We start from the raw sequence: 22,963 nt of genomic DNA, 5'->3' as shown, positions 1-22,963 counted from the left end.
ATTGATTTAATGCATAAATCATTAAAAAAAATGATGTAATTTTGAGTAAAATTAATTGTTTTAAGTTTTTTTTATTCATCACATTTTTAATTGTTTTTCTTAATTCATTGTTTCATTAGATTGGCGAGATGGGGATTTCAATTTGGTCATATACATTTGGATTTAAATATAAATACTTAGCTTTGTTTAAAAAAAAAATGAAAGGGTTTAAATTCACTTCTTTGCTCAAATAGTGATATCAGATTAAAAAAATCAAATTAAAATGAATTTTTATTTGTTTCAGTTTTGATTCGATTTTATAAAATATATATTTAAAATTAATTTTTTATTAAATTTATATTTAATTTTGATTAAAAATAAATTTATAAGATTTTATCATATCTTCGAATATATTTAATATTTTTATATCTAAGTGATAAAAAATTTATTAAAGAATTTTAAAAAATAATTTTATATAAATTTATTAGTATCAACATATATAAATTTATTTGATAGATAAAAAAATAATGTATCGGATGAACTTAAAAACCTCGTTAAAAAAATAGCAATCTGAGCTGTTATTTGTGCAAAGAAGAAAAAACAACCACTGCCTCTTTCTCCGCAGTTTATGCCTTCCGTGGCGAACTCACTTTAAAGGGTGTCCGAAAAGATCATCTACAACTCAGGTACACCCTTTTTCACTTCCCTTACAAAACAATCACCGACACATATCACATGGGACCCACTTGATCATCTGGGTTCAAATTAGAAGACAAACTTAGACTTCAGTTAAGAATAAACCAAGGGAACCCAATAAGTTGTCCTAAACGACACGTGGCTAATTAAGTTCCCTTTGTCCGCGTAACTTATCAGTTTACAACACAGAAGAACAAAAAAAAGAAAACAAAAAAGCTTTGAAAAGAACTCTGATGATTCCCACACTCTGAATTTATAAGCATTTGTAAATGAAAAAGAGATGCCCATAATTTAAAAAATAAATAAATAAATAAAGAGAATAAAGTTTGGAATAGAGAGAGAGAGAGAGAGGTGAAATGTCAATTCAAGAAGAGTTTTTAGGGCATAGTCGGCTGCTGGAAAATTTTGACGAGAATCATTCAAGTTCTTTTTTTTTTTTTTTCCCTTTATTTTTTATGGTGTATAAATTATAGGGTTATTGTTATTCTTATTTTCATTTTTTTTTGTTGGAGTTAGAATCAAACTGAACTGTTCAGTTCAGAAGGAGAAGGAGCTGAGTTTAATAATCTATCCTAGGTGAGTTTATTATTATTATTAATATTATTATTCTTTGCTTAAATTAAATTTCAGTTATGTAATAGCAAAATTTGAGTTTCAGTAATGAATTTCTTAGGCTGTGGCAAAAGAGAAATAGTGGAAGAAGAGGCAATGATCATAGGTTTTATTTGAAATAGAACAGTATTGATTGAATACTCAGTCGTGATAAAAATTTGAGTGTGAATCTTTTTTTTTTTGGCTTATTTTTATTTCAATTCGTGATTATTAATTCGGGAGTTTCTGCCTAAACTTTATGATTTTGATAACTGGTTGGTTATGTTCTTAACTGCTATTTGAAAATAGAGCATGGAAGATGAGTGATAGAAGCTGCAAACAAGTAAAAGTTTCCTATTTTTGTGTTATCATGGAGAAAGTGGGCGAAAAAGAAAAGTTACTGCTTTACTTGCCATTGCTTATCATTATGGAATAAGACTGTTACGACTTTAACTGAGGTAAATGAGCTGCATTTTCAGATTCAAAATTTAAAAGTAAGGTGCCAAGAGAATTTCCTATCCGAGTGCTTGAATGACTCGCTTAAAGACTCTATTCGATGAGGATTCTGAAACCAAAGCTGAACAGCTGGGTCCTGTATCAGGCATCAATGTAGAGAATGTTGAAAGGTATATTATATACTCCTAAGCACCACCTCTCATGTATCGGATTATGTTTTTTTATGGTTACAGTAAATTTCTGTTCTTGCAGGCTTACTGAGAAGGCCTTCTCGAATGGAGATTTCTATGTTGGTGGTTTTAAGGAAATTCTTCCCAACGGCAAGGGAAAGTATACATGGTCAGATGGAACAGTATACGAGGGTGATTGGGAAGCAGGGAAAATGACAGGCAAAGGACTGTTACTTTGGCCGTCAGGAGCAAAATATTATGGTGATATCTCAGGGGGTTATCTTCATGGTTCTGGCACGTTTACAGCATCTGATGGATCCATTTACGAAGGGCAATGGAGGATGAATATACAGCATGGATTTGGAAGAAAGAAGTATTCCAATTCAGATGTTTATGAAGGCGATTGGAAGGAAGGAGTACATGAAGGTAATGGTAGATATTTTTGGAATAATGGAAACAAATATGCTGGGAATTGGAAATATGGGAAAATGCATGGTAGAGGTGTTATGGAATGGGTAAATGGTGATCAATACGATGGCTGTTGGTTTAATGGCTTCAGACATGGCTATGGAATTTATCAGTACGCAGATGGGGGATATTATTCTGGAACATGGACCAGGGGCCTTAAGGATGGAAAAGGAATATTCTATCCTGCTGTAAGCAAGTGTCCTTTAAAGAAGAGTTGTATCTATGTGGGATATGATAATGGTCATAAAAGTGTGTTATCTCAATGTTCGTCGTTAAATTTGGAGGAATGCATGGACAAGAAACCAAGTGTTAAACGTAGCCTCTCTGAGATAATATCAGTAAATGGAGTTTTAAGAAGTTCACGTCGAATGTCGCACAAGACCGCTGAAAATTCTAGACTTTCTGATTCTAGTACAGAATTCATAATACGCAATAATTCCTCAGGCACATTCTCCCTTGATTCTGATGCTGGTCAAAGCGAGATGCAAGAAAACACCGCTGTAGTTTACGAGAGGGAATACATGCAAGGAGTTATGATTAAAGAGAGAATAAGAGATTACACTGAATTATCACTGCAAGCTGAAGGGCAAACAAAATGTCATGCCAAAGAAACAAAAAAGAGTACATGTATTGGCATTATCAAAAGCAAAAACAGCTATCATTTGATGCTTGATTTGCAACTTGGTATAAGGTAAACTGATTGAGATTAAATTTTCTTCCTTTTCTGACGTAGTCCTAACTCATCAACTCAGCTTAATGGGATATTAATCTACTTTTACCTATATTGGGGCTTGCCTTCACCAAATTTCTTTCTGCATGTCTTTTACTTAATCTTTTGTGAGAGTTATTTTTCTTATATATATATATATATATATTATCTTTGGCTTTATTACATGTTATAAAATGCTTGATTTGAAGTTCACAGGTATACTGTCGGCAAGATAACACCAGTGCCTAAGCGAGAGGTTCGAACGGCTGATTTTGGAGATCGAGCTAGAATTACTATGTTCTTCCCTAAAAGGGGTTCACAGTTTACCCCTTCACACAAATCTATTGATTTCTACTGGATGGATTATTGTCCTATGGTTTTCAGGTATTAAAATCTTATGCACATAGTTCTAGTTAGACTTTGAACAAGGATTGTCACCATGGCTTTGATGATTGAATCTTATTGTTGGAGATATGTCTTAGGAGCAATCTGAATTGTCTAGATTCTAGTCATCTGCAAAAAGAATGGAATTATGATCTTATAATTTTTGCATATTTGTTGTGCTCTGTTAAGGAATCTGAGGGAGATGTTCAAGCTAGATGCAGCAGAGTACATGATGTCCATTTGTGGTGATGATGGTCTGACACAGATTTCTTCTCCAGGGAAAAGTGGCAGTATCTTCTATCTATCTCTTGACGATAAGTTTGTGATTAAGACATTGAAAAGATCTGAACTGAAGGTTTGAACCTATATAGCTTTTCATGCATATTATCTACTCATTGTTATATTTATGTTTTCAATTTTCAAGCATGTTTTATCCAATTATCTATCAATTAAAACAGTGATGGCGAAGGAAACTTTAGCAGTTTTCTGATTTCAAACAGGATCTACCATTTTTTATGACTAAAGCTTAAAAATTAAAACCATTATCCTTTTCACTTTTATTCTTTTGTATTTGGATTATGTAATTTGTGTTTGCTCATGATTATAATCATGAGATGACTGCATTAAAGAGTTTACTACTCTTAGGTTGGACACTGTCTCAGTCATAAACTTAGTTCCAATATAATTTCCTGAGCTTGGACTAGGACATTATTTTTTCCCTAAACTTGCAAAACTCAACTCAGTTCTGATATTTAAGAAAACTGTAAGAAGGTTTTTTTTTTGGGGCAAAACTAATGAACTTTTAATGCACTCTTTCAATACACACAAACAGCTGCACTTGGTCATATTTGCTCAGTACCCATATTTCATTGTGTAATTTGCTTCAGATTTAGTTCATTCGTGAATTTATTAATTTAACCTTGCTTTTTGAAATATTAATGTGTATATATCGGAAGATTTCAAGACAACTTTTCTCACTGTATTTCTATGCCCTTAGACAATGATGTATGTCCTTTATGTTACATAAGTAATTTTCTTCTTTTGTGTAGGTTTTACTTAAGATGCTGCCCAAATACTACAATCATGTAAAAGAGCATGAAAATACTCTCATAACAAAATTTTTTGGGCTCCACCGGATAACTTTACCAGGCCGAAGAAAGGTATCTGTTAATCCATTTGGCTTAGCTTATATGCAACAATGTGCCTGGCTTATGATTAGTGTTCTGCTTCTAGGTGCGCTTTGTGGTTATGGGGAATATGTTTTGCACAGAACTTCAAATTCATCGTCGTTATGATCTAAAGGGATCAACACATGGAAGATGCACAGATAAGAATAAAATTAAAGAAAATACTACGTTGAAGGATTGTGATCTGTCATATGAATTTCATATGGACAAATCATTGCGGAAATTCCTTTTTCAGTAAGTTCCTCATCTTCATCATCAATAACATCACTTCTGCATCTGTACTATAATTTTTCTCATAATTGGAAAAAAAACAAACAAGCTTTAAGAGAAGGATGTTATGGGCCTGCCATTGCCCAATCTAGTAAACTCGTATGCTAATTTGTCCCTAATTGCAAGGCTGAAAGCTAACAGTAGGTGGCTGCGGTTCGGCATGTATTTTCACATGCAGTGCTTCGTGCATGTATCAGTGTTATCTATATTTGAAAATAAATTCAAATCAATGTTTAACTTTTGGGCTGGATTTATTTCCTTCTCTGTTGGTTATATAAAAGTTAAAACATAAAGCTAGCTGTTGGAATCTGTCTTATTTAGTATAGCTTGTGGCATCTAAATCATCGTGCTTGTACACTCATCTTGTCCTGTGAAGTGAAGTGGTGGACAAAAATGGTCCTAGTTGCGATCAGAAACCTGCAGTTGGCCTCTCCATAGTTAAATGAATCACTTTTTGACACTTTATTTTTGCACATTTGATGAGTATAAGCTTCCACATGGCATTATTCCTTAAAACCCATGGGTGAAGTGCCTTGTTCCAATTTGAGGATGCAGCTGGAGTTAGCAGTCAAACCTTCTGACTGCATGTGGTTACTCAAGGTCACCATTTCACATAGCCCTGATAACTTATTAATGGTGGAACTCATGTTTTAGATTAAATGGAAACGGAAGTATAATTTTCTTTCTCATGTTTTATATGCAAGAACTTTGTTGTGGCTGTCCTCTTATCCTCAATGTTCTGCCTTACTTTTGGAATCTATTGATGTTTAGATTATAGGAGAAGTTGATTGTTTTGCTGTAAACTTTTTCCCCCCTTTCTTCCTCTGATCTGAGGTATTAAGCACTTGAATTGGTGCTTTTTAGCATGTTTTACTTACCAAAAACCAAAAACCAAAAACCTATTATCTGTACCTGAAAGCATATGGATGTCATAACTATAATTCTGTGTCTGTTTTATTACTAACAATCAGTGTTTTTTTTTTTTTTTTGTTTGTATTACAGCCAAATTGCCATGGACTGCGAATTCTTGAAATCTCAACAGATAATTGATTACAGCCTTCTACTGGGTTTACATTTTAGAGCTCCTGAGCAACTAAACGGCCTCCTAGAATCTCCCATCATGATGCCCAATATTGAGAGCTCACCTGCTGGCCAAGGTAGGTGTCTCTTTCTGGTTTGACCATTTTATGTTATTAATCTGTTTGTATGTAATTTATATGATGCTTGGTTTATGTGATGGATTGCAAACGGTGGGAAGAAAGTACTTTCACCATAAGAGTAAAATAACTTGGGAGTGGGAATAGAATGAAATGTCGCAGTCTGGTCATGAGACAGAGTAGTCCTGGTCCTTTTTCCTAGATTTGGCCCCTAAGCACTTGAACTAAGCCCAGGTGTACCCTAGAGGAAAATCTACACAATATTTGAGTTCCACTCTCTCAGATGCTTTTGATTATTATTGGCAATTGATGTGGTTCTGATTAAGCCATCTGTTAGTGCACTAACACGTTGGTGTGGATGACTTTGAAAATGAGATACTATAATGGTCACATTATTTGTATTTATTTTGAGCTTCTTTGTCATGACCAAACCGTAGCACAAGGATATGCAGTTGCATGTGATATACAAACTGAGGATTGGTATAGTTGTTGAAGAGTGACCTGGAGCTAATCCAAGAGAGAGAAAGAAGACATGATGATACAAGAATGTGATCTCCCTTTTGGACTCTTGGAATAACCTTTTTTTTTTTTAACTTGCAACTGAGTTGTGAGGTCATGTTTAGTTGGCGTGAATGTCCGATAAAACATTTTACTTGAACTTTCATCTTTCTTTTCTGTGGCTACTTTCTGATCATGGTTTCCTTTGTTTTTATATTATAAATTTATTGAATAGTATGCAGCTTATGTCCTGCTTTCACTAGGTCTGACCACAGAAGGAGAAGTGTTATTTCCTTCAAAAGGCTTGCTGCTGCTGGCCCATGAACCCAGCTCTGTTAACACTGAACCAGGTCCTCACATCAGAGGAAGAGCGTTAAGAGCTTTCTCTCTGGGTGATAAGGAAGTTGATGTTTTGGTGCCCGGTACTGGCAGGTAGTTGCTTTCATTCTCATTCTTTCTGCACATAGGGTTGAAATTTTGTTTCCAATGTTATACAAAACTAATTGGCCTAATGCTTGTTCAATGGCCTGATATTTTTATAAGCTTGCATGTTGCTGGACTGAGTTGTGTTGGTATCACTGATAGAACATATTATCTTAAGGACTAAGAATTTTGGTTAATTGCTACAAATGAAATGGACCTTCAACCATTAAGAAAGCTGTATAGCCTTATTGTATGGTTTGTCTAGAAGGGTTTCGTATTTGTTTTTTAAACAGAAGATCTGGAAATGTCGAAATCTGTTTCATCTTCCATTTTGTTCTCAATTCAAGTCTTCTTCTCTATGAGTCAATAGCTCAGTTAATATCTGCTGATATGCTTTGCCGTGTTCTCAACCATGCCATCACACCCGATCTCATAGTTTGTTGCTTGCAATTCCCACCATTATTCTTTGCTACACTTACATCAAATATTTCTGAATTTGGAGATTTTTCATTGCAAAGCTATTGTTGAGTCATTTTATTCACTTTTTACTCAGGTTACGGGTGCAATTAGGAGTAAACATGCCAGCACAGGCTAAACCCAAGCTTTCCCGGGCTGAGGCTGATTCAGCTGATTTTGAACATCTTGAGGTGGTTCTCTTTATGGGAATAATTGATATTTTACAGGAATACAATGCAAAGAAAAAGGCCGAGCATGCATGCAAATCAGTGAAATTTGACCCCTTGTCAATATCAGTCATTGAACCCGAGCTGTATGCTAAACGTTTCACCAATTTCTTGCAACAAACGGTTTTCCCCGATCAACCATGAATGAAAACGGTAAACTTTTACCATTTCTTCATATTTTCATTTTGATCCCTTCTTTTGTACTTTTTGTCTCACTTTGACACAATTCTTTTTACAGTCACTTATTGTAAAGTGACCACACTATCTGTACCTGTTGTACTGGTTGGATAGTGATATTGACAAATCTAATAGGTGCAATAAAGTTTTTTTCTGATATACCTGTGGTTAATGTTGTCTTGTATAGTTCAAGTGCATCTATAAAAGTTAATCTGAAATTTATTTAATTATTGTCTCTGATGCTTTGGTAACTTTCCATTATATGCAACCTACCTTGATTGGCATTCCTGAATCCTGATTGCATGCACTGTGCTTGACTATGTTACATCTTGAAAAATATCCAGCATCTCGTAACAGGGGCAGGATTCTAAAACTTTTGCAGCAACCATTAATCTTCTAAGGCATGACAGGCTCCTAGGCGGTTGGCAAGAGCTCAAGCTCACTCTTCATGTATCCCTGCAGCTCGCCCACCTCCTAGCAAGGGTGAGAGAATCATCTGAGCCAAGTTTCTGAAATGCTTCTTGCCATTGCAGGTGGCACTGATATTTTGAGAGTACTGAGCAATGCCACTGACTGCAGATAACTTATTTTTTCCTATATCCAAATTAGGGGTTAATATGAATTTATATACTTGTAAGTTATTCAAACTCCGCTTGGGAATACGAGTAATACGTGCAAATTCGAAACTACTGATACATAATAAACATGTATTGAAGTTCTATTTAACACTTTAATTAAAATAAATATGACACTTATTTAACCAAAAAAAAAAAAAAAAGAGATAGGAAAAAAGAAAAGAAACTTGAAGGACTGTCTCTTTCTCTCTCCCACCTGGATTTCATCTGTTAACCAGAAGCAGTGTCAGAATCAAACAAGCTGGTAGCCTGTACGGAATTCTAGCACTTACTAGCATTTGACAATACCCTGATTTATATTTGATCAAACATTGATTCCTGATCAATAAATTTAATAGCAATTGTAATAAATGTTTTCCATTGCTGATCAGTGATCAAGATTGCTTGTTGCGTGAAATAAGAAACAAAATTTCTGAGAATTCACTTGTCACTCGCTAACATAGGAGCTAGTGCATTAACAGGACAAATGCTTACATGCCTTGATTCTCACATAAAAAAAATTCTGACCCCTTTTTACCTGTGTTCTTTACTGCAAAATAATACTAACATTGACTTTTTCTGTTTATGGATTTATCAAGAACAAATGTCAAATATCGATATGTCTTCGACCCAAATATATTTGAACTTTTCACAAGTTTTTTATTCGTTTTGGATAATGTCCCCTTTAATCCCCATGATTTAATAAAATTTTTAAAGTGATATGCATATTAAAAATTTAATATGATAGTTGACTTTCTGTTCCGTCAATTAACATATGCCTCCATCACGAGTTAATTCTGTTTACAAAATTAGCCGATGTATCAAAAGACCAATCAACATGTGAAATAAATTTTCATATCATCCTTTAATTCAATATATATTATTGTGTAATAACAAGGGCAACAAGGATGTTGTGAGGAAAGAACCGTTTAACTTCATAAAAGGTGTGCCTATTGCAATTATGTACCAAAAGTATATCATGTAATGTAATCCTTTGGGAACTCTTGCTTCTCAAAAATTTTTTTCATACTAAAATTATCAGGATTTGAACCTCATCATTAGAATTAAAAGTGTAATACTTTATCAATAATTACACGACAGATAACTTTTTTTTTCTATCAAAAGTTAATTTCCCAAGGGAGATAACTGGTTGAAGTTTATCGTCTTTGATAATGTGAGCGTGATCCAAGTTCATAAAAAGAAGAATTTTGTGTGATTCACAAGTTTCCTTTCTATTTCCATGATCTCTTTCCTGTAACTTGAGAACAAGTAAAACCCCTCTCTAGACCTGTTTCTATCTTTCCACATCTTTGCACTGATCTCGTGCCTTGATCAACACTAGCTTTGTGTAATTGAGCCAGATTATCTATATATATATATATATATATATGTATGCATGCATGCATGCATATATGTATGTATGTATACTTACATGCATTATGATCTGTTGACTCAAACAAAGCTTTATACAATGAATCACTGACCCAATGTTTCTTGACTGCTTCATGGAAAAATGGGCATGATGATCTGTCGACTCAAACTTTTGGAAATTGCCATGTAGCATCTTGAATTTAAAATTGTTCTCTAATCTCCTCTCTTCTTTTAAACATGATGAATGCCAATAGGAGTAATGTTGTTCCATCTCATTTCCCAACTATTCAACCCTCAAGCCAGAATACATACATATGCATATACATATATACATACATATATATATATACATGTGTGTGTTTCTATCTTACAAGCAAAATATATAATGACTTGAGTATGCATTCCTATACTAAAGAATTAAATTCATCAGTTTCATTTCCTGCTTAGATATTGTGATCAATCTGCAAGGTATTAGTCGCCTACACATTATATGAGATTAGAAGTGTTATAATCTCTCCACATTTTTTCATATTTTTCATTGTGTAACACTTAGTTTATATCGACTGATGACCGCTCTAATATTATTTGTGAAGATTCACACCCAACGTGCGAGATATTGTCTATTTTAACTCAAATATTTCATAATTTTGTTTCACAAAAGACATCTCGTAAGTTTGAGTTTAGATCTCTACATATATATCATTCATTATCCACATATTCTTTTAATGTGAGATTGAGAGTATGACAAATATACTTTCAGTTACATTCTATAAAGGAAAAAGAGGCCAAAAAAAAATATTGAAGGTTTATTAATTAGAATATCAGATAAAAAAAAAAAGAAAAATATATATTTTATGATCTAATGTATATAAAACCTAGACCCAATATCACATACATTTTATTTCACTTTCATGAGTTCAATGCAATTTCACCAGATTTCAGCCTTCAGCCTTGATAAAAAGAAAGCAAATTGAAGATATAAACACATATCTGGTCATGGTTATAAACATGTATATTATATATGTATGTAACAAAAATAGTTTACATACACAAACATGCATGCATACATACATGTGAGGTTAAGTTTTGGACAAATGTGTGTGCTACGGGCAATTTGTGGGTAGATGATGTTCAAAATTTCTATAATTAAGCGTTAAAACCATGGATTTGTGTGTGGGAGAGAGAATCCATCAGAAAAATGAAAAACAGACATGGTCAACGCAAAAAGAGGCAGCAAAAATAAATCAATGGCATCTTCTGATCTTTGTTTTGTTGGCATTTTCGACAGATGGGTCAAAAGGATTCCATGCAAAAACTCAGAGCTCAGAGAAGAAGAGAAGCTCAAAACTCAAGAGAGAGAAAAGTATTCACTACCAAATTTACCAAAAACATTGCCTGAAACTGAACATCATCTCATGACTTGGACAGAAACAGATCAGAGGAAGTGTTTGGTTGACGGGAATGAAGCCTGGTCCGAGATCATATAGGGCTATGTATCCAGAAACCTTCCTGAAAAGTAAATCCAAGAAAAATTCATGGAAATATAAAGATCAACCTAGATGACCTCGAGCCAAACAACATTCCCATCAACTGTTTCCCCTTTCATTTTCTCTTCATTGGATGTAACTTTTCAACCTCTCAAAAGCATACGAGGTAGAGCTGTAAAATGACAATGTTTGAGGGGAATGAAGCCTGGTACGATCCCTTCACTTTGATCACTTCAAAGTTCAAAGCCCCTGCATCGAGCCAGCCAGCATTCCTCTCAAAGACAAACCATTTCCATTAATTTTCTTGCTTAAAAAAAACCCAAAAGACTTCTTCAATATTCAACAACCCCAGATAGAAAATTTGAGAGAAAATGAGGAAAACATGAAAGAAAAAAAAAAAGCCAAAAAAACAGAAGCCTATTTTTCACCTTGGAAAAACCCTAGCCTACTTGGATTTATAGAGAGAAAGATTAACATCTGATCTCCTTTGATGATGACATCTCTCAAACACTTAAAAATAAGCACACAATTTTCATATTGCGCGTATCTCCACGCTCTCCTCAAGGTGTGACATTGTGACAAGAGCAGTTGAAAACATAAAACATTTAATTAGGATCTTGATGTTGTCTCGAAAAAAAACAAACAAAAATAATTTACTTTTATGTTCTCTGTCACAGGCTGTTTGGAGCATTAAGATTCTTAAAATATAGCACTGCTCCTTCCAATGTAAAATTATCACATGATTAGTTTCCACTTAAATCAATCTTCTTTACAAAAAAAAAGCTCAAATTTGTAACCATGGCCAGCTTGATTTTTCATGATTTTATATTACAACTTTTATTATATATTTATTTTAAAAGAAGGAGAGATTCGAATCTTGCATTTAGAAAAAAAAAAAATCATAAATCAATGAGTTAATCGCTCCATATCTTTCACCATAGTAATTGATATATTTTCATGATATTACTTATTATAAGAAAATTCTTTCATATATTATATAGTTGTTGAAGATTGTTGGGCAAATGGACAAAGTGATTATTCAATCGTTAAAAAGAGAAAATTTTACTGGAAAACTAAAATTTAATGGTGTGTCAAATGGAAAAACATTCCCCACAAAGCAAATGGAAAACCAATCACAAAAACTCTAAACCCTAGTGTGGTATATATGAAAGAAACAGAAGAATAGTCAGACTATCATATATATTTTTTATATTATTCTTTTCACTATAAATTTGTAAAAATTTTTAGAATTATATTAATGTCCAACATATTAATGTTGGAATTATATTGCAAGCTAGGGTTTCAATTAAAGCAGTAACCCTGTAAGTATATTTCTGTTCAACATATTAATGTTCCCCCACAATTTTTTTCTTGTATAGGAAAGTCGTTTTGGGAATAAAAAATGAGTATAAGTATTATGTTTAAATTCGATACCAATTTATCTATATTTTTTTAAATATCATCTTAACCATAGTTCTAAACATTGATTAACATTTCACACCTTACATTGTATTGGTATTAATTAGGAATGTAAATGACACATCAATACTTATAAGTTATTCAAATTTTATTAAGATAAAATTCAAATTCGACTCGATCATTGTCGAATTAAGTTTAAGCTCGAGCTATTCAATTTATCAAATGAGTAGAATTTGAGCTTTTTAATGTCTAACTCAAATAATTTGTTAATTTAATCGAATTTTTATATTTTAACATATATTTTTATTATTTTAATTAAAAATTAATATTTTACTTATATATATATATATTTAAATTCAAATATAAATAATTAACTTCAAATTGAACATGCAAATTAAGTTTTTTTTATTTAATAATTAAATTTAATCGAACGAATTTAAATAATTTAATTTTTATTTTAAATTAAATTTAAATTTAAAATTAAATCTAACTCAAACTAAATTTTAAATGAAAATTTAAATTTTTTATTACATTAATTTGATTCGATTGATTACATCTATGATATTAACCATGCAAATTTGTTTTGAAAGAGCAGTCCAATGCAATTGATTTCCGTTGCTTCATCATTACCTTATTATTGGACTTTCAAAAAAGAAAAGTACTTTCTATTAGTCCCATGAGATGGTGTTTTTCTATTCATTTCTCCCTGGCTGTGGCTGGCTCCTCAAAGTTGACACTGAGAGACGTGAGCAATGGAAGAGAGAAAGAAACAGCCCGAGTAACGAGGAACCGAATTTAATCGCCGACGTCGACGCTTCAAAAGAGCTTTGTCAATTGTGTGGGAAAGTGGGAAGAGATGGACCGTTGGGATGCGCCCACGTCGTAGAACAACTCTTTCGTATTAACTGCACCCCACGTACAGTCAATTTTTTTAATTATTTTTTTCTTTGTGTGTGGGCCACCACCATGGACGAGACAAGACCACGTTAAGCTTATATTTGGGACACGTGGTGTCCCAACATTCGCTGTCTCCTCATCGCGGGCCCTACCGCCTTTGCTGGAGCAATTATGCGTTAATGATGACAGATGTGAGAGAAAAATAAGATGTGTCAGTCAGATTTGACAGTGTCACCAGCTGGTCAGACGAGTGCCCTATGCTACATTGTATGCGTTTGAATCACTGAGTTGACTCAACCTGTCATGGAATGCTACAGAGCTAGAATTCTATATGCAGATTTCCCGCCTATTTCTATCTGGATGATTTCAGTACTCGTCCTTCATTTCCCATCTCAATGTCTGTCCATTTACAGTTGGGTTTCTGTCTCTTTTGTTTATTCCAATCTATCTCTATATTTTTTTTTTCTGAAATGAATTTATAATAGAAGAAATATGGTGTCGGAAATAAAATTTTTAAACATTCAAATCAATAAAATAAAGAAAAAAATATATAATGGAGAGAGTAAATGAGGCAGAGTGAAAAGTTCAGAATTGAGATATTTCGTTGTCTCAATTTTATTTTTATAGTTAATCGATGCTAACATGATCAATTAATTTATTTAATATTATAGTTAAGTATTAGATTAATTGAAGTGATAATCACCTTAACGGTTAACGATCGATATTGATTTGATGATTAAAATATTGATCGAATGATTAGAATATAATAATTTTAAATTTTTTATTTCATTTGTCTCTTGATTAAATATTTTAAAATAAGTGAATTTTAACATTTAATTTAAATAATTAGTTTTTTATTAAAAAAAAAACTTTATGCAATGGAATATCAATATTTTATGTATTTTAAAATGTTCAAACCCTAAGTTAAACACAAGCAGAAAGCAAAGAAATGAAACTACTCATTCCGATTCAAACAGTAAAAATGATAGATTCTTCCAGTTCCCGAGTCACTCTCACTCCATAGTAATATCCAATTCTGATTCACTGTTCAACTCAGAAGACATGCCAATAAAAAGGTAGTTTGGACCTTTAACAGGTCTTTTGTATTTAAAAATAAGGCCTCAACTTTGAAAATTTCTTCTAGAAAATGCAATCTGGGCTTTGTGGTAATTTTGCCTAAATTGAATCGAGCTTAAGCTCAATTAGGCCACATGCTCAAGCACTTCTAGAAATATTGCTTATTTACATTTTCCATAGGGTAAGTTTGGCTTTTCCAAGTAATGCCACAAAGAGGGGATTGGAAGAGAGGAAGGAAGGTGGAGAGAGAGAGAAAAAAAAAAGATTTTAAAAATATATTTTTTATTTTTATTTCTTGAATAATTAAAATTTATTTTTAATTTTTTAAAAATTATTACTTGTGATAACCGTGTCCATTCATGTAAACAATTTGAGACCATTTTTATGCAAGACGTAACAGTTATTATGACATGTGTCATCATTGGATTGGTCATCATTTTTAACTAAAGGTGCGGATCATTGCACTATAATACAAGCATCACTATATAAATTTTAAAAATTTAGATATCACATTAAACTTTTTTTATAATAACGATCTTATTCCTTTCAAAAATTATATAGATATTATGTCATTAAATATTAAAAAAATTAGCCAAGCTATCCAATTAACGGGCCATGTGACCCTCAATTGAGAGATTTGTGATTAGGATTTAATTCTTTTATATTTGTAATTATCAAATTTTAATTTTAATTATTAAAATTAAAATTTTAATATTTTATAAATAAATTAAATAACTCTTGACAATTAAAACTCAATTTTTATAATACTTCTAATATTGCAAGTATTATTATTATTATTATCATCATGGACTCATCCTCTGCAAAGCAAGCATGGTTGATCTGTGTGACATATACATGGGCTCGAGGGGCCACTGGACCCAAGCTTCGATGGGTTTGGACTCATTAAGTTAAAACAGTCAAGAGCTTCACTCTTGTCGAGCGGTGTAACATTTGCAGACTGCGACCCAATCCCCAGCCATGCTACAGCCTACAAGTTACAAACCCGAGAGTGGCAGCAAAGGCGAGCAAGCGGGATAGATTTCAACTTCAAAACTGGACAGACAAATACAGGATCCTCAAATTACAAAAGGAAGTTCCGCACAAATAATGTAACAACTTAGAACAACTTTTCCAGCCAGTCATTTTGAGCCGAACGCAAAGGACAGCTTTGGTCGCAATTTGTTCTTTCCCAATAATTTCATCTGATTTAAACGTTCTTCCTCCTCCTGCTGCTTCTTCCTCTTCATGGCCTCTTCCTTTTGTCTTTGAAGCTCCTCTAGTTCCCGATAACGTTCCTCCTCTCTCCGCTGCTGTTCTAGTGCTTCCCTTCTCTGAGCTTCTTCCACCCGCTTTCGGTTCTCTTCAAGCATCTTTTCCAACTCTTCTTTCTCTTTTCGAGCTTTCTCCTGTATGATAAAATCAGTCAAGGTTGATTATAAAATGGCAGGAAACAAGCAGAATGCTGGCTAAATCATCTTGTCACAACTATAAGCTAGAGAGAGAGAGGTTCAACACATCATCAAATATATTAAAAATTATGAGGAAAATTATATATCGATAAAGACCCACAGTTTCTGCTACAACCAGAATTCTATGGGACAACTGATGGTTTCTTGATCAGACAACTTCAGTAAAACATGATAATTCCGTTAGGTACAGAGGAAAAGTTGGAAGACCAGGTTATTCTTTAGACTAGAGCTTCATCCCATCTGGCACAGTTTTTGCAGTTCACACCATAATGTATCAAATATTAAATATGGACATGCATTCCGCATTGCAGAAGAAAGGATAATTGAAACAAACACCAACGGACAAGTATTCACATGACTTTTGTCTTAGATATTTACCTCCTTTTGCCTAGCCTCAAGAAGAGCAGCTTCCTTCTCTTTTTCAAGTTGAGCTGCAACTTCATCATTAAGTCTTCTCCGTCCCTCCTCTAACCGCTTCTGAATTTCCTGCTTGATTTCTTCAGAGTTCAATCTCTCTTCAACTTCTTTCTGAATTGCTTCTTCCACTCTCTTAGCAGTCTCTTCTTCTATCAGTTTCAGTTCTGCTTCTTGTTGACGCCTGGAAAAGAAAAGAAATGTCAAGCAGGAAAATGACACTGATGCATTTGGGGAAATATGCTATAACCTTCAATTACAGATGTCTTTCCAAACTAGACAACAGTACATAAAAGCAGTTGACAGGTCATGTTCCTTGTTCCTTTTTCTTTCTTTGTCCCACCATCTTTCTCAATGCACTATGTAGCTATAATAAATGGGCAAACTAACCTTCATGACGACAAAGGCACTAAAATATGCTATGCTTTTAAGGCATACCTCTAACCGAACCTGATCCAAACAAGGAGTTTCAAAACTGGTGAACAGAAGATAAATGTGCATCCAATCAGATCATCAAATATAATAAGTTGAATGAATTATAGCAGTATCTTCCTTCAGAAAATCCTGTGGAGAAGAATGTCAAGTAACTTGTCGCAATTTTATAACTAATCACTGCAATACTTCAAACCTTGCACCAAAATACATATTTTGACAAGAAGAGTTTATTTCTTTTTATAGACATCATCATATTTTCATGGATGGTGAATAATAATGGTTCAACTCAAAACATTGTCAGAATGGCTCTCACCATAAACAACAAAACTAACAGAGTTAAGAAGCTTGGTCGCTGCAGACATTTATCTTTTTGTGTTCTACAATGGTAAGATCATAAATAATCTCTCTCCCTCACTCTGGTTTTTTTCTTTGTATACTTCAGTGGATGCAAAATTGCATGTGCTGTTCAAAAGAGCCCATTAACTCAGCTTGGTAAAATGCAACAAAATAAAGAAGGGAGGTAAGGAAATGGGGATTTGTGTGCATGCTACTGAATGCTCTTTGCTCTTCAAGACTAAAATTAAAGCCTGGAAAAAAGTTTTGATTTTCGCAAGACCTGACAACCCAAATGGGATCCTGGCTTTCATGTCTCCCATATGATTTGTGGTTATATCATCCCAATAAACCAAATATCATATTGTTATGACAAAAACTATCCAATAATATATCAGCTTCCACTAAATCGAAACCGTCATTACTCCAAAGCTCAATGTGATTGTGACCCAAATATCAATAGAATCAATAAACTTGGAAAATGTAACAAAAATTAAGAAGTAGACTGGATACAATTCAAGAAGATCTAAAACAAGAGTGAAAAATTAAAATAGCCTGAATAAAGATGACAATATTTGATATACCTTTTCCTCTCCCCTTCTTCTTTTTTCAATTTCTCACTAGCATTTTTGCGCTCTATTGACCCAAGACTTGGGCTAGATGATTTATGAATAGGAGACAATGAAATACTCCTACTTCTTTGCCTCTTATAACGATTTGGAGTTGGAGAACGACTTTTACGACGTCTTGCAGATGGAGAACGACTTTTGCGACGGCATGGACTAATAGAACGACTCTTCCTTCTGTACAGCAACACACATTATTGAGCAACAGCTACAGTCTTTGGCATCATTAGCTACAGAAACTAAGAATGATGACAACTCACCATCTAGCAGAATAAATATAAAAGCATATACAGTTACCTCATACATTGTTAAGATAAACATTGAGCTCCATCATTTATGACACGAAGAAGATAATGCACATTCAAGCAACGAAAGGAACCCATCGGCACCCATCACCTGCTCACTTCCCATCTCAAGTGATGGGAAGAAACTGTATCTTTAAGGTTCTAATGAAGAGCATGCTTCCTATCACTCTCATAGAATTCTCTATATTTCGCTCCAAAATGAATTTAGCATATTTCCATTTTTCCAAGCAAAAGGAAAGTTCCTCACATGTCAGATGCCCACTGAGATGCCGATAATTTCATAGAAGATGTCGAGCAATACACCATCAAACTTTATTGGAATAATTCAGCAACACTTTCTTTATCAGAAAGTGCTCAAGGAAGTCAGGCAGTGATGCCATCTGAATAGAAAACTATCACACCCATACCAAACATAGACAACCAAAAGGTTTAACTGCAATGTAAAAGTGAAACTGAAAGCAATGGTCTACAAAATGCCAACACCACACCCTCAGCTGCAGCAGCACCTTCAATTCGGCACATTCAACTAATCTAATTCCCAATCCTTACCAGATTCTTGGCTAGGATCCGGTTCTAAAGAGGGAATCATAATTGTAAACGGAAAGCAAACTACAGTGTTTCCAGTAAAGTCAAAGGAGCAGCAAATGATATACAAATAAGTATAGGCTGCATACAAAACTTGAAGAATTTGTATTTCCATTCCGCAAGACAAATTCCAGAGTTTCCAACCTTTCTGACAATATTCCTTAGTCCTTATAGTATCTTGTATGTTAACAAAATTAACATAAATAGCATGAATATAAACGGGATCACCTGCTATAAGAATAAGATGAATAAGGTGACCGGCTTCTGTCCCTTCGGCTCTTCCTTCCATACCTATACCCTACAGGAGATGGCGAATGTCTACGCCTATAGGAAGGCGAGCGAGATCGTGATATTGACAAGTCTCGAGGCATCTGCTATCAGTCAATCACCTCAACGTTATGAAATATCCGATTTCGCAAATCAGAATGAATAATCAAACGTTTCTCCTGCAAAATTAAAATATTTATTGCTAAGTCAATACATTAAATTATAAGGAATTAAAAATAAAAACTTGGATTAATCCCTAACCAAATTGACCTGAAAATTCAATATTGCTGAGTTGAAAAATAAAAATATTAGCTTAATAAATGAGATTTTGTTTCGAGATTCCTTTTCTAGTTAAACAAACAAAAGGAAAGCAGATAAATTTAATCCAATAGAAGAAACCCTAGAGCAGGCGCACTCACGAACGAATATCAAAGATCTGAAGAATTAGCGCTTCACATGAAATTGACATTCAATAGAAAAAGAAAAACCCTAAAACATATACCAAATCAGAACCGAACCCTAAATCGGAGAAATTAGAGAAAAATCGTGACACGCAAAGTCAAAAAGAGAGAGAATTTGACGATTAATACTATTATATTAATTAGGGAAATTAAGGGAATAAAAATTTCATACCAGAAATTTGGTTGAATTTGATTGCATCAACAAAATATATTTCTTCGCCTCTGGTTTACGAGAAAATAACTAATTATATTTTCTTTTTAGTTTTTTTTTTTAATTTATATTTTATTTTAAAAGAGAAATTCTATTAGGACACGTCAAGATGTTGACGTGGGAAGATCTTAGTGGAGGAATGCCAAAGTGATAAATATTGACAATGAAAATTTCACATTTATAAACTTATGGATATGATGAAACAAGACAGAAAGTTTTGTAGAGAGATATGGCGGGGAATGCTGACGTGCGCAGGACGGTGATGTTCCCATCCTTCTTGTTCGTGACATTACTATGGGCTTTGAGTAATGCTCCGGTGGGTGACGCCATATGGTTGAATCTTCCCTCCACGGGCACCAAGTGCGTCTCCGAGGAGATCCAGAACAACGTCGTCGTTTTGGCTGACTATGTTGTCGTTCCCGAGGATCACGGCCACATCCCTGCCATTTCCGTCAAGGTTCAATTCCGCTTTTGCCCTTGTCTTCTTTCAAATTTCCCCTTTAGATCTGTTAGTGCGTGATCATTTGTAAATTTGAATGAAATAAGGGTGCAAGGTTTGACTTTTATGTTCATGTTTTGGAATCAGATAGATTTGTCATTGTTGTGATTTAAATAGCTTGTTTTCAGTGTAGATGTAGAATTATTTTGTTTAAGGGGAAATAATTGACTTTTTTTTAGATAAAATTCGAGGATAAATAGGTTGCTTGGTTCTTAGGACAAGGTATGTCGTATTCAATAATTTAAGAATGTGTCATACCAGATAACCTAAGAACAATGGTTGCAGGTCATTCCAATCTTCCAAATGATCCCAACAAGAGATCATTGGCTGGATTCAAACTGCATCGCGCAATTCTTATCAATTGAGCCAACCTTTGGTTGGTATAATTGACCATTTTAGCTGTAGTATTTTTAGGTATAAGCTGAAGCATTAGCAAATTATGGAAAAAAAGAGACGTAGTTATAGATTAAAATTTCAAAGAAAAAAAATGGAGTTGGGACCCAATGGAGTTTATTTGGAACTGTTGAATTGATCTCTCTAAGTTAATATATTTGTAAAATAACCATAAGATATTGGAAGAATGGAAATTTAAGGATGAAAATGCAAAGGTAATGAAACCGACATTGAAATTATCCCTATATTTTCTTCTAACTTCTAACTCAGTTTTGTATAGGTGACATCCCCTTATGGAAACAATCTTCATCACATGGAGAATGTGACGCATGGTCAATTTGCATTCACAACTCAGGAGGCTGGCAATTACCTAGCATGTTTCTGGTCGGAGAGCCATACTCAAGGAGGTGGAGAAGCTAGTGTCAACATTGACTGGAAAACTGGTATTGCAGCTAAAGATTGGGAGTCAGTGGCCAGAAAAGAAAAAATTGAGGTAAGCATATTTTAATTTCCATGTTTTGCCTTTAATCATGTCTGGGTTTAGAGAGGAAACCATGGATGGTCCAGCTCCCAGTGCAGACCAAATTTTGGTTACAAATGGTTTTTGAGATAATCATACTTAAGGATTTTTATTTGTGCTAGTATCAAGTTCACAAGAGAACTCTTCTGTTGCTGAGATTCCTTTTTCTCTTAAGCCAAAAGTTACACCAATTAACTTTTGCTCACAAAGAATTAATATAGTAAATTTTCATTTTATCTTTTGCTTTGTGGAATTTGCGAGGTGAGACTGAGAAAATTATTTTATGCACATCCAAAGCTTGGAACTTTATATTGCTGTGTTGAACTTTTTGAATGACCTTTGGATTCCATTGATAAGCTTTGTTGGTTTGACAATTTCACTTAAGAAATTGGTTTGAGAAAGTAAATGAATTGGACTTCCTGATGAGTATAGTATATTTACATTGCAATCAAATTTCTCTCATATTCCTGTTCCTCTATGCTTCCTTTTTTTATGCATTTGTTTTTCATCATGCTTATGTACATATAGGGCGTTGAGCTTGAGCTGAGGAAACTTGAAGGAGCAGTGGAAGCCATTCATGAGAATTTACTCTATTTGAAAAGCAGGTAATTGTTAATATTTCTGTTAGGGCTCGTTCAGAGTTTGACCCTTTCTTTAAAGTAACCTAACATCCTCTGTTTATCCCATCCTCATTGGATAACAGAGAAGCAGAAATGAGGACAGTGAGTGAGACCACAAACGGCAGAGTCGCGTGGTTTAGCATGATGTCTTTGGGTATTTGCATCGCTGTTTCAGGTCTGCAAGTGTGGTACTTGAAGCGATTCTTCCAAAAGAAGAAGCTCATCTAAAGCCTAAACATTGATTGGTAGATGGGGAAATTCAAAAACCTGTTTTCTTTTCTCTTTGTTTTTCTTTTCATGTATGTTGCTGAAGGAAAATTTTGATACCATTAAAAGAGCATTAGTAACATTTACTATCATGAAAGAGAAATGGCTTAGTTTCCATCCTTAACAGACATGACTAATGCATATACTACATTTTGACACCCAACCTCTTCTTTCTAAATTGGTTTCATCTGATTTGCCTACCAATGGCATGTCTTTGGTTTCATTAAATTATGAAGCAAAGGGTAGGTCATCAAACCAACCAGTCTTGAGAGAATAACTTGATGCTTTTGGTTGGATGCTCTCTAAATTTTTTTAATGGCAGTGGCCATAGCTTGAGAATCAATATGGATTTACACATTGCTTAATAATTTGGTTACAATATGTCAAACCAAATTGAAAGTCCTCTCTCTTGTTATTGGATGCTCCAAAAGAACATGGTGACAAGAAAGAAATGACAACGAAAAATCTCATACCAATTTGAAAACATTAGATTATAAAAAGGGTAACAAAATTAAAAAAAAAAATAAAGGTTTGGGGGGGGCGGGGGTGGAAATTGAGATGACAGTGTTGGTAACTGATGTCCGATCAAAGCAGACATCACATCCTCAATCCATAGCATAATCTATTCAGTATAATTCTAATACTAATTATTACAATGGAGATCCTTGACTGATCATTGGTCCACCTGCATAGACCATGTTCGTCAACTTGCTCCCTTGAGTGAAATCCAATTTACATTTTTTAAAAAAAGGGAAATAAAATAGTGGTGCATGAATATGATTATTCCAAAAAAAAAGAAAAGTTAAAGAAATGTACTCTACTAAGCAAGTGAAACACTTTATTTT

At 33.9% G+C, this 22,963-nt stretch overlaps 3 protein-coding genes across 15 annotated transcripts; 2 read left to right on the top strand and 1 right to left on the bottom strand.

Annotated features, from left to right (window-relative positions):
- The first annotated feature begins 849 nt into the window (after nt 1-849).
- Nucleotides 850-8,574, top strand: LOC111281952 (phosphatidylinositol 4-phosphate 5-kinase 7-like). 7 transcript variants are annotated; one of them, XR_016342415.1, is made up of 11 exons: nt 850-1,251; nt 1,746-1,892; nt 1,975-3,051; nt 3,286-3,453; nt 3,643-3,808; nt 4,503-4,613; nt 4,687-4,874; nt 5,913-6,067; nt 6,801-6,997; nt 7,542-7,824; nt 8,231-8,574. XR_016342415.1 is itself a non-coding variant. In XM_022869792.2 (11 exons), the coding sequence occupies exons 2-10, from the start codon at nt 1,798-1,800 to the stop codon at nt 7,813-7,815; spliced, it is 2,424 nt and encodes an 807-aa protein (XP_022725527.1). In that variant the 5' UTR covers nt 853-1,251; nt 1,746-1,797; the 3' UTR covers nt 7,816-7,824; nt 8,259-8,574. The 7 variants fall into 7 exon arrangements, 6 of the variants coding, with proteins under 6 accessions (XP_022725527.1, XP_022725525.1, XP_089617454.1 ...); XM_022869792.2 differs by having other exon boundaries at nt 853-1,251; nt 6,808-6,997; nt 8,259-8,574; XM_022869790.2 differs by having other exon boundaries at nt 853-1,251; nt 6,808-6,997.
- Nucleotides 8,575-15,723: 7,149 nt separating this feature from the next.
- Nucleotides 15,724-19,826, bottom strand: LOC111281888 (uncharacterized). 7 transcript variants are annotated; one of them, XM_022869672.2, is made up of 5 exons: nt 19,567-19,826; nt 18,288-19,326; nt 17,949-18,167; nt 16,561-16,780; nt 15,724-16,119 (listed from the first exon to the last, which is right to left on the bottom strand). In XM_022869672.2, exons 2-5 carry the CDS (start codon nt 18,290-18,292, stop codon nt 15,853-15,855), a joined length of 711 nt encoding a protein of 236 aa, XP_022725407.2. In that variant the 5' UTR covers nt 18,293-19,326; nt 19,567-19,826; the 3' UTR covers nt 15,724-15,852. The 7 variants fall into 7 exon arrangements, with proteins under 7 accessions (XP_022725407.2, XP_022725405.2, XP_022725406.2 ...); XM_022869670.2 differs by having other exon boundaries at nt 19,109-19,326; XM_022869671.2 differs by having other exon boundaries at nt 19,109-19,326; nt 19,650-19,826.
- Nucleotides 19,827-20,007: 181 nt separating this feature from the next.
- On the top strand, nt 20,008-22,276 carry LOC111282219 (transmembrane emp24 domain-containing protein p24delta3-like). Its single transcript, XM_022870228.2, has 4 exons — nt 20,008-20,276; nt 20,992-21,204; nt 21,760-21,836; nt 21,935-22,276. Exons 1-4 carry the CDS (start codon nt 20,049-20,051, stop codon nt 22,077-22,079), a joined length of 663 nt encoding a protein of 220 aa, XP_022725963.2. The 5' UTR covers nt 20,008-20,048; the 3' UTR covers nt 22,080-22,276.
- The last annotated feature ends 687 nt before the right edge of the window (nt 22,277-22,963 follow it).

This window comes from Durio zibethinus, chromosome 5 (assembly GCF_047325235.1).
Source record: "Durio zibethinus cultivar Kanyao isolate XHJ-2024 chromosome 5, ASM4732523v1, whole genome shotgun sequence".
Classification (NCBI taxonomy): Eukaryota; Viridiplantae; Streptophyta; class Magnoliopsida; order Malvales; family Malvaceae; genus Durio; species Durio zibethinus.
This window is presented reverse-complemented; position numbering and strand designations above follow the sequence as displayed.